General features: G+C 45.7%; 1 protein-coding gene across 1 annotated transcript in view; it reads right to left on the reverse strand.

The window, feature by feature from the left end:
• The window catches only part of tarbp1 (TAR (HIV-1) RNA binding protein 1), a 43015-nt gene that overhangs the window by 23497 nt on the left and 7292 nt on the right, over window positions 1-12226 (reverse strand). Inside the window, exons 10-20 of the mRNA XM_046335942.1 lie at window positions 12122-12196; window positions 11834-12035; window positions 11766-11780; window positions 11261-11626; window positions 10687-10784; window positions 9323-9475; window positions 8873-9102; window positions 5480-5705; window positions 4965-5153; window positions 3361-3566; window positions 3135-3206 (exon numbers count right to left, since the gene is read on the reverse strand). Coding sequence (XP_046191898.1) covers window positions 3135-3206; window positions 3361-3566; window positions 4965-5153; window positions 5480-5705; window positions 8873-9102; window positions 9323-9475; window positions 10687-10784; window positions 11261-11626; window positions 11766-11780; window positions 11834-12035; window positions 12122-12196 — 1832 coding nt within the window. The remainder of the gene's footprint in view (window positions 1-3134; window positions 3207-3360; window positions 3567-4964; window positions 5154-5479; window positions 5706-8872; window positions 9103-9322; window positions 9476-10686; window positions 10785-11260; window positions 11627-11765; window positions 11781-11833; window positions 12036-12121; window positions 12197-12226) is intronic.

Consider the following 12226-nt stretch of genomic DNA (forward strand, 5'->3'; position numbering starts at 1 on the left):
GTAGAGTAGACTACAGAACAGTAGACTACAGAACAGTAGACTACAGAACAGTAGACTACAGAACAGTAGAGTAGACGACAGAACAGTAGAGTAGACAGAACAGTACAGTAGATGACAGAACAGTAGACTACAGAACAGTAGACTAGACTACAGAACAGTAGACTAGACTACAGAACAGTAGAGTAGACGGCAGAACAGTAGAGTAGACGGCAGAACAGTAGAGTAGACGGCAGAACAGTAGAGTAGACGACAGAACAGTAGAGTAGACGACAGAACAGTAGAGTAGACGACAGAACAGTAGAGTAGACGACAGAACAGTAGAGTAGACGACAGAACAGTAGAGTAGACGACAGAACAGTAGAGTAGACGACAGAACAGTAGAGTAGACGACAGAACAGTAGACGACAGAACAGTAGACGACAGAACAGTAGACGACAGAACAGTAGACGACAGTAGAGTAGACGACAGAACAGTAGAGTAGACTACAGAACAGTAGAGTAGACTACAGAACAGTAGAGTAGACTACAGAACAGTAGAGTAGACGACAGAACAGTAGAGTAGACGACAGAACAGTAGAGTAGACGGCAGAACAGTAGAGTAGACGGCAGAACAGTAGAGTAGACGGCAGAACAGTAGAGTAGACGGCAGAACAGTAGAGTAGACGACAGAACAGTAGAGTAGACGACAGAACAGTAGACGACAGAACAGTAGACGACAGAACAGTAGACTACAGAACAGTAGAGTAGACGACAGAACAGTAGAGTAGACGACAGAACAGTAGAGTAGACGACAGAACAGTAGACGACAGAACAGTAGACGACAGAACAGTAGACGACAGTAGAGTAGACGACAGTAGAGTAGAGTAGACGACAGAACAGTAGAGTAGACTACAGAACAGTAGACGACAGAACAGTAGACGACAGTAGAGTAGAGTAGACGACAGAACAGTAGAGTAGACTACAGAACAGTAGAGTAGACTGCAGAACAGTAGACGACAGAACAGTAGAGTAGACGACAGAACAGTAGACAGAACAGAACAGTAGACGACAGAACAGTAGAGTAGACGACAGAACAGTAGTAGAGTAGACGACAGAACAGTAGAGTAGACGGCAGAACAGTAGAGTAGACGACAGAACAGTAGAGTAGACGACAGAACAGTAGACTGCAGAACAGTAGACTGCAGAACAGTAGACTGCAGAACAGTAGACTGCAGAACAGTAGACTGCAGAACAGTAGACTGCAGAACAGTAGACTGCAGAACAGTAGATGACAGAACAGTAGAGTAGACAGCAGAACAGTAGAGTAGACAGCAGAACAGTAGAGTAGACAGCAGAACAGTAGAGTAGACAGCAGAACAGTAGAGTAGACAGTAGAACAGTAGACGACGACAGAACAGTAGAGTAGACGACAGAACAGTAGACTAGACAGAACAGAACAGAACAGTAGAGTAGACAGAACAGTAGAGTGACACAGAACAGTAGACTAGACAGTAGACACAGAACAGTAGAGTAGACACAGAACAGTAGAGTAGACAGCAGAACAGTAGAGTAGACACAGAACAGTAGAGTAGACACAGAACAGTAGAGTAGACTACAGAACAGAGTGAGTAGAACAGTAGACTACAGAACAGAGACAGTAGAGTAGACAGAACAGTGGTGTAGACTACAGAACAGTAGACGTGAACAGTAGACACAGAACAGTGGTGTAGACTACAGAACAGTGGTGTAGACTAGATGAGAACAGTAGACTACAGAACAGTAGACTACAGAACAGTAGACTGACAGAACAGTACAGAACAGTAGAGAGAACTACAGAACAGTAGAGTAGACTACAGAACAGTAGAGTAGACTACAGAACAGTAGAGTAGACGGCAGAACAGTAGAGTAGACAGAACAGTAGACTACGGCAGAAGTAGTAGACTGTAGACAGAACAGTAGAGTAGACAGTAGAGACTGCAGAACAGTAGACTAGACAGAACAGTAGACAGCAGAACAGTAGAGTAGACAGCAGAACAGTAGAGTAGACAGCAGAACAGTAGAGTAGACAGAACAGTAGAGTAGACAGCAGAACAGTAGAGTAGACACAGAACAGTAGAGTAGACTACAGAACAGTAGACTACAGAACAGTAGACTACAGAACAGTGGTGTAGACTACAGAACAGTGGTGTAGACTAGAACAGTGGTGTAGACAGAACAGTAGACGACAGAACAGTGGTGTAGACTACAGAACAGTGGTGTAGACTAGAACAGTAGACTACAGAACAGTAGAGTAGACGACAGAACAGTAGAGAACAGTAGAGTAGACGACAGAACAGTAGAGTAGACTACAGAACAGTATACTAGACGGCAGAACAGTAGAGTAGACGGCAGAACAGTAGAGTAGACGGCAGAACAGTAGAGTAGACGGCAGAACAGTAGAGTAGAGGCAGAGAACAGAACAGTAGACGACAGAACAGTAGAGTAGACGACAGAACAGTAGACGACAGAACAGTAGAGTAGACAGAACAGTAGAGTAGACAGAACAGTAGACTACAGAACAGTAGACACAGAACAGTAGAGTAGACGACAGAACAGTAGACGAGAACAGTAGAGACAGAACAGTAGACGACAGAACAGTAGAGTAGACGACAGAACAGTAGAGTAGACGACAGAACAGTAGAGTAGACGACAGAACAGTAGAGCGACAGAACAGTAGACGACAGAACAGTAGAGTAGAACAGTAGACGACAGAACAGTAGAGTAGACGACAGAACAGTAGACAGAACAGTAGAGTAGACGACAGAACAGTAGAGTAGACGACAGAACAGTAGAGTAGACGACAGAACAGTAGAGTAGACGACAGAACAGTAGAGTAGACAGAACAGTAGAGTAGACAGAACAGTAGAGTAGACGACAGAACAGTAGAGTAGACGACAGAACAGTAGAGTAGACGACAGAACAGTAGACTACAGAACAGTAGAGTAGACGACAGAACAGTAGAGTAGACGACAGAACAGTAGAGTAGACGACAGAACAGTAGAGTAGACTACAGAACAGTAGACGACAGAACAGTAGAGTAGACAGAACAGTACAGTAGATGACAGAACAGTACAGTAGACTACAGTATTGTACAGTAGATGGAGTTCAGCAGCTGACCTGGGGACTGCAGTGTTAGCAGCACACTCCTCTCCAAGCCTCTCCACATAGACCTGAACCTCCTGGATCAGCCTATGGAGAAGACAATCCATTATCCAGACCCTCAGTCCACAACAACCACTCCAATAACACACTCTCTCACATTCTCTGTCTCTCTCTCACACCTCTCACATTGTATCTCACATTCTCATTCTCTCACTCACATTCTCTCACACTCCACACCCACCTCTGGTCCCTCCTGAACACAGGTCCATACACGCATGCCTCAGCCAGGATGTCAAGGTGCAGAAGGGCACTGGAAAACATGGCATCTGATTGGCTCTGGCCTTCACTTCCTGGGTCAGAGGGCAGCCAGGTGTGGCAGCAGTGTTGGATCAGAACGTTGAATACACCGGTCTTGGCCTGGGAGAGTTCCATCAACTCAACGGCTATCTAGAGATTGAGAGGAGTCAGTAGTGGGTTAATTACACATCAGTTGTGTCCACATCAACACTGTGTTTAAATACTCATAATAACCACAACATCTTCTGTTAAACACTTGAAACTTCTTGCCATTTCTCCCAAGTAGTGAATATGTAGCACATTGCCTGCCACAACACAGATCTGTCCATACAGACCTGAGTTCAATTAGGATGTATTTTCTTTAAAATACTTTAGCTGCTCTTGATTGAGCTAACCTGGCAAAAATGGAACCAATAGAATAGTCTGTCTATCTGTGAGCTCAGAAAACAGCTCAAAGTAATTGAAAGATTTTAAACACCATTTGAACCCAGGTGTTGATACCCCATGCCTCCCTCTAGTTACCTGTTATAGAGTAACAGTGAACCCAGGTGTTGATACCCCATGCCTCCCTCTAGTTACCTGTTGTAGAGTAACAGTGAACCCAGGTGTTGATACCCCATGCCTCCCTCTAGTTACCTGTTGTAGAGTAACAGTGAACCCAGGTGTTGATACCCCATGCCTCCCTCTAGTTACCTGTTGTAGAGTAACAGTGAACCCAGGTGTTGATACCCCATGCCTCCCTCTAGTTACCTGTTGTAGAGTAACAGTGAACCCAGGTGTTGATACCCCATGCCTCCCTCTAGTTACCTGTTATAGAGTAACAGTGAACCCAGGTGTTGATACCCCATGCCTCCCTCTAGTTACCTGTTGTAGAGTAACAGTGAACCCAGGTGTTGATACCCCATGCCTCCCTCTAGTTACCTGTTGTAGAGTAACAGTGAACCCAGGTGTTGATACCCCATGCCTCCCTCTAGTTACCTGTTGTAGAGTAACAGTGAACCCAGGTGTTGATACCCCATGCCTCCCTCTAGTTACCTGTTGTAGAGTAACAGTGAACCCAGGTGTTGATACCCCATGCCTCCCTCTAGTTACCTGTTGTAGAGTAACAGTGAGCCCAGGTGTTGATACCCCATACCTCCCTCTAGTTACCTGTTGTAGAGTAACAGTGAACCCAGGTGTTGATACCCCATGCCTCCCTCTAGTTACCTGTTGTAGAGTAACAGTGAACCCAGGTGTTGATACCCCATACCTCCCTCTAGTTACCTGTTGTAGAGTAACAGTGAGCCCAGGTGTTGATACCCCATACCTCCCTCTAGTTACCTGTTGTAGAGTAACAGTGAACCCAGGTGTTGATACCCCATGCCTCCCTCTAGTTACCTGTTGTAGAGTAACAGTGAACCCAGGTGTTGATACCCCATACCTCCCTCTAGTTACCTGTTGTAGAGTAACAGTGAACCCAGGTGTTGATACCCCATGCCTCCCTCTAGTTACCTGTTGTAGAGTAACAGTGAACCCAGGTGTTGATACCCCATGCCTCCCTCTAGTTACCTGTTGTAGAGTAACAGTGAGCCCAGGTGCCTGCTCCTCTGTTAACTCCAGCAGGCTGTGGTGAAAGGCCATGGTCACAAAGCCCTGCAGGGTGGGCCAAAAGTCATGAGGGTTACTGCTCAGTCCCAGCACCAGCTTCCAGGAGACAGTCACAGCCTCTACACACAGGGCCTCCTCAGACAGCGCCACCTGGTGGGGGGGAATACAGGTTCACTATTTCATATTGCCTTATCAGAAGCCATATAAAGCAGGACATAAATGACTTGGCCACATGACCACTGAAACACTGTTGTAGTCTAAATCAGCTGTTAAACAAAACCAAGGCTTGGATTTCACTGTCTTTCCCCATAGACTGCTTACAAGGTAAGGAAACATGTTGTTTTGTAATTTGGGTGAACTATTCCTTTAAACATGGTTATTGGTGTGGACAAGCCTGTAGAGAGCTGGGTGAGATAGAATGTCTCAGCCAGGTAGTGGACATGACAATATCAGCTGTAGTCAATGCTAAGACTCACCTGTGGCAACATGGAGGCCATGAAGTCCAGTACAGGAAGTACCAGGCCACTGGGTAGCAGAGACAGAGCCTCTATAGCAGCCTGGAGGGACCCTGGCGCCCTGGGGAGCTCCAGGGGCCCGGGTGGGCCTATTCTCCTCCCGTATCCCAGGCACGTCCACTGGTCCCGGATGAAATGAGCTGCCATACGGCCCCAGTCCTTGAGGAGAGGACCCTGCTCTGAAACACTGTGACAGATGACAAACTCTTAATATTTCAGAGATATTGGCAAGGCCCACTGATTACTACTATCTCCCAGACAACACATCTACCAGGGACCTCTGATTACTACCATCTCCCAGACAACACGTCTACCAGGGACCTCTGATTACTACCATCTCCCAGACAACACATCTACCAGGGACCTCTGATTACTACCATCTCCCAGACAACACATCTACCAGGGACCTCTGATTACTACCATCTCCCAGACAACACATCTACCAGGGACCTCTGATTACTACCATCTCCCAGACAACACATCTACCAGGGACCTCTGATTACTACCATCTCCCAGACAACACATCTACTAGGGACCTCCGATTACTACTATCTCCCAGACAACACATCTACTAGGGACCTCTGATTACTACCATCTCCCAGACAACACATCTACCAGGGACCTCCGATTACTACTATCTCCCAGACAACACATCTACTAGGGACCTCTGATTACTACTATCTCCCAGACAACACATCTACTAGGGACCTCTGAATATCAAAATAAATTAGAGCTGTGCAAAATAGCTTTTAGTTTTAGGGAAAGGAGAAAAAAAAACGAACTTGCCAAATAGTAGTGTTAAGTTGTCTTAAAACTAGACTAGAGTGGGTCTAAGAGGTAGCTGTAGCTCAGTTGGTAGAGCGTTTGTAACGCCAGGGTAGTGGGTTCAATCCCCGGGACCACCCATACGTAGAATGTATGCACACATGACTGTAAGTCGCTTTGGATAAAAGCGTCTGCTAAATGGCATATATTATTATTATTATTATTATATGTTCTGTTGTATTTAAATTCATATGTGCACGTGAGTTATAGGTTCTGTGGCTCAGTTGTAAAGCATAGCATTTGGAACACCAGGGTTGTGGGTTCTATTCCCACAGGGATCAGTATGAAAATAATAAAACATATGAAAAGGTATGTACTCACTGCTGTAAGTTCCTTTGGAAAAGAGTGTCTGCTAATTCATTAAAAACGTTTTTCAAAATAAAGAGGTATGTGGGTGGAGGAGGGTTAGGCTGGGTGGTGTAATATGTATAGGTAACAGGAATGTGAATGCTGTGTTTTTACTTTTCTATGTCTAACATTTCTTAATGACTCTTGGAAGACTAGCCCTTGGGCTAAAATAGATCCTAATAAAATCTATACATTTCTATTGGACACTAAATAATCTGCAACACAACCAAAACAAACAGCAAATACATCCAACAAGTTGGTAGAGTCACTGGCTTGATGTAATCATTGTGTGCTGGGAATATGGGACCAAATACTGGCTTGATGTAATCATTGTGTGCTGGGAATATGGGACCAAATACTGGCTTGATGTAATCATTGTGTGCTGGGAATATGGGACCAAATACTGGCTTGATGTAATCATTGTGTGCTGGGAATATGGGACCAAATACTGGCTTGATGTAATCATTGTGTGTTGGGAATATGGGGCCAAATACTGGCTTGATGTAATCATTGTGTGCTGGGAATATGGGACCAAATACTGGCTTGATGTAATCATTGTGTGCTGGGAATATGGGACCAAATACTGGCTTGATGTAATCATTGTGTGCTGGGAATATGGGACCAAATACTGGCTTGATGTAATCATTGTGTGCTGGGAATATGGGACCAAATACTGGCTTGATGTAATCATTGTGTGTTGGGAATATGGGACCAAATACTGGCTTGATGTAATCATTGTGTGCTGGGAATATGGGACCAAATACTGGCTTGATGTAATCATTGTGTGTTGGGAATGTGGGACCAAATACTGGCTTGATGTAATCATTGGGAATATGGGACCAAATACTGGCTTGATGTAATCATTGTGTGTTGGGAATATGGGACCAAATACTGGCTTGATGTAATCATTGTGTGTTGGGAATATGGGACCAAATACTGGCTTGATGTAATCATTGTGTGCTGGGAATATGGGACCAAATACTGGCTTGATGTAATCATTGTGTGCTGGGAATATGGGACCAAATACTGGCTTGATGTAATCATTGTGTGCTGGGAATATGGGACCAAATACTGGCTTGATGTAATCATTGTGTGCTGGGAATATGGGACCAAATACTGGCTTGATGTAATCATTGTGTGTTAATCATTGGGAATATGGGACCAAATACTGGCTTGATGTAATCATTGTGTGTTGGGAATATGGGACCAAATACTGGCTTGATGTAATCATTGTGTGTGTGGGAATATGGGACCAAATACTGGCTTGATGTAATCATTGTGTGCTGGGAATATGGGACCAAATACTGGCTTGATGTAATCATTGTGTGTTGGGAATATGGGACCAAATACTGGCTTGATGTAGTCATTGTGTGTTGGGAATATGGGACCAAATACTGGCTTGATGTAATAATTGTGTGCTGGGAATATGGGACCAAATACTGGCTTGATGTAATCATTGTGTGTTGGGAATATGGGACCAAATACTGGCTTGATGTAATCATTGTGTGCTGGGAATATGGGACCAAATACTGGCTTGATGTAATCATTGTGTGTTGGGAATATGGGACCAAATACTGGCTTGATGTAATAATTGTGTGCTGGGAATATGGGACCAAATACTGGCTTGATGTAATCATTGTGTGCTGGGAATATGGGACCAATACTAAACTTGACGACTTTAATACACATAAGTTGATTTGACCCGATACTTTTGGTCCCATAAAAAGGGGGGACTCTGTACCTTTCATTTTGTATACAGTTCACCCTATATGGAGGACAATACCCTCAAATTAAAGCTGACAGTCTGAACTTTAACCTCATTGTCATTGTATCAATCCAAAGTGCTGGAGTACAGAGACAAAACAACAACACATGTGTCACTGTCCCAATACATTAGCAGCTCACTATGTATGTAGATGTGCATATCCTTGACACAATCTTCATTTGACCTGTAACCTCTGGGTTTTCTCCCACATGTAAATTCCAGGTTGAACAGCAAATTATTGAAGAGCATGTGACCAAAACAGTCACAATTTAGAGCCGTGACTGGCAGAGAAACGAGGGTCATATAGTGTTTATACTAGTGGTTTACTATACAACACCTTGTCCTGATGATACAGTACATCTGCATTTAAACAATACCATGCATTCTATATACTACACAAAGTGTTCTGTACTGACCCTGTTGACTGAGCTGCAGTTGGAGGTTTCAGCAGGGTCTGGTTGAAGTTGACCAGAGAGAGAGGAGGGGCTGGGGGTGGAGCAGGGGAGTAGAAGTAGCTAGACAGATGGACCAGTAGAATCGTGGTCTCTGATTGGAGGTTGAACACTCCCAACGCTGCAACCTCACAGGTCATGGCCAACGACGCCATGGCAACCGCCCTGGACACCTGACCCGCCACAGAGGGGATCTAAGAGAAACACACACAAGTCCCTTCCAGTTTTATAGTGAAAACCATGATGAATATCAATATGACAAATAGCAGTTCAACTAGTCTTTTTGAAATCAGAGTCTAACTGCTAAAGAAAATATCCCATTATTCAAATTGACACATGAATCCAATGATGTATGAAGTGACTAGCGAAGGAGAGCAGCCTGAGAGAGGGGAGGTCGATCCTGGAATACTGTACCTGGTCAGCTTCTAGGGTCCTCAGGACGTATCTGAGGAGTCTGGGGAAATAGGCCTCCTGTACCTTGGAGTGGTTCCACTCTAACACACTGTACATCAGCACCACCTCCTTCAGCACTGACAGGTAGAGCTCAGCACGCTCTACATCACATAGCTGGAGAGGACAGACAAACAAAACACAGGCAGAGGAGAAATGCAGGTACATGATCAATGTTGTAGGATGTGAGATTGAGTGAGTGACAGCGAAAGCGAGAGAGAGTGACAGCGAAAGCGAGAGAGAGTGACAGCGAAAGCGAGAGAGAGTGACAGCGAAAGCGAGAGAGAGTGACAGCGAAAGCGAGAGAGAGTGACAGCGAAAGCGAGAGAGAGTGACAGCGAAAGCGAGAGAGTGACAGCGAAAGCGAGAGAGTGACAGCGAAAGCGAGAGAGAGTGACAGCGAAAGCGAGAGAGTGACAGCGAAAGCGAGAGAGAGTGACAGCGAAAGCGAGAGAGTGACAGCGAAAGCGTGACAGTGAGAGCGAGTGACAGTGAAAGCGAGAGAGTGACAGCGAAAGCGTGACAGTGAGAGCGAGTGACAGTGAAAGCGAGAGTGACAGTGAGTGAGTGAGTGTTATGGGTTTTATGAATAATGACTAAATGATGTATACATTTAACATAGAACTATAACTAACATAATTACTACCCTGTCACTGTATGAAACTTATTAGAATCATAAAACTAAATCTAATGTGTGTAGTTTTAGTCAAAAATTAGAACAAGGACTTTCTGTTCCTTTTTAGTATGTAAGCAGGGTGTAAGTGAGAAACAAAATGGAGCTATTGTCAGACAGGCTGGAATACTGTGTTCCTTACAGGACATTCTGTCCCCACCCAGGGAGGGGAGAGACCTTGGGCTTGTAGTAGATTGTTTAACAGGTGGCAGACTATTTGTGAGTAGAAGAAGACTTGTGTTGAGAACTATGTTGCCATTGTATCTGAGAGGAGGAGGGACATTTATGACGAAATGTGAGGTATATAGACCAATGTACCGGAAATGATAGGCAGAGCTCTCATAAATAAACATTCCTGACAATTGTAGCTGGGCCTCCGTCTGATTCATTCCAACCAGTTTCCTACAAATTCTGGGTATCAGGCTGAGTAATCAATTCAATTGGGTTTATGAACACTGAGTGAGTGAGTGAGTGAGTGAGTGAGTGAGTGAGTGAGTGAGTGAGTGAGTGAGTGAGTGAGTGAGTGAGTGAGTGAGTGAGTGAGTGAGTGAGTGAGTGAGTGAAAGTGAGAGCGACAGTGACAGTGAGAGAGAGTGACAGTGAGAGTGAGTGACAGTGAGAGAGAGTGACAGTGAGAGTGAGAGTGTGTGTTCACCTCCTGTAGTTCTCCACTCAGTCTTCGGAGAATAAACTCCTGAATGGGCTCCACCACGCCCAGAACCAACGTTTCCATGGAGACCGTCACACTGTCTTCTTTATGAGACAGAAGACAAAACAGTTGTTTAAAAAAAAAACAATGAATGACATCTTATTTTGCATGTTTACGGTTTTATGAATCAATGTGGATCATTACTAAGAATCCATTTGAATCACTGCTATGGATCACTACTTGAGTCAAGTTGAGAAGAGTTGAGTCGAGAAGGGTACAGTAGAGTACAGTAGAGCAGTAGAGTAGAGCACAGTAGAGTAGAACACAGCACAGTAGAGCACAGTAGAACACAGTACAGTAGAGCACAGTAGTTTACAACAGAATACAGTAGAGTACAGTAGAGCACAGTAGAGTAGACCAGAGAACAGTACAGTACTGTAGAGTACAGCAGCGCACAGTAGAGTAGAACACAGTACAGTAGAGCACAGTAGTTTACAGCAGAATACAGTAGAGTACAGTAGAGCAGAGAACAGTACAGTAGAGTACTGTGGAGTACAGTACAGCAGAGTACAGTAGATACCTTGTTCTTTCTCTACTGCAGCAGGGGTGTGTCTGGCTGGTGTGAGCTGCAGGTCTGCAGCAGGGGTGTGTCTGGCTGGTGTGAGCTGCAGTACTGCAGCAGGGGTGTGTCTGGCTGGTGTGAGCTGCAGTAGTCGTAGCAGCAGCTGCAGGCTCTTGTCAGTCTTGCGTAGCGGCAGGTAGACATTAGTGTGGAGCCTGCTCAGTGTGTCCAGTAGGGGGCGTAAGAGCGAGTCCATCCCACCGCTGACACCAGTAGTCTGCTCTCCTCCAGACCTCTGAGTCCTCCCCTCTATGTCAACACACAGTAGGATGGCCTTGGCTAGCAGCTCCGCCTCTCCTGGGTCTGGGACACTGTCTGTCTGGTCTGTTGGACGGCACAACAAAGTTCATCAGTACAGTCATCTATTCTGTATACTAGAGGTGAGTCCATCTACACATACTCGTATCTGTACCTGTTGATATTCCTGATCGGATAATACTCGGAATTTGAAAAACTGACTCACCTGTGCCAGCCGGGACTCACCTGTGCCAGCCAGCCGGGACTCACCTGTGCCAGCCAGCCGGGACTCACCTGTGCCAGCCAGCACCTGTGCCAGCCGGCTCACCTGTGCCAGCCAGCCGGGACTCACCTGTGCCAGCCAGCCGGGACTCACCTGTGCCAGCCAGCCGGGACTCACCTGTGCCAGCCAGCCGGGACTCACCTGTGCCAGCCAGCCGGGACTCACCTGTGCCAGCCAGCCGGGACTCACCTGTGCCAGCCAGCCGGGACTCACCTGTGCCAGCCAGATGGACTCACCTGTGCCAGCCAGTTTGAAAAGGAAGAGCTCCATTTGGTGTTGCCAGCCTCCACAGGACTCACCTGTGCCTGCCACCCCACACCATCACCTGATTCCAGACACAGGGCCTGACTCACCTGTGCCAGCCAGTCACACAGCTGAGGAGGAGAGCTCCATTTGGTGTTGGA

Source organism: Oncorhynchus gorbuscha, unplaced genomic scaffold (assembly GCF_021184085.1).
Source record: "Oncorhynchus gorbuscha isolate QuinsamMale2020 ecotype Even-year unplaced genomic scaffold, OgorEven_v1.0 Un_scaffold_877, whole genome shotgun sequence".
NCBI lineage: Eukaryota > Metazoa > Chordata > Actinopteri > Salmoniformes > Salmonidae > Oncorhynchus > Oncorhynchus gorbuscha.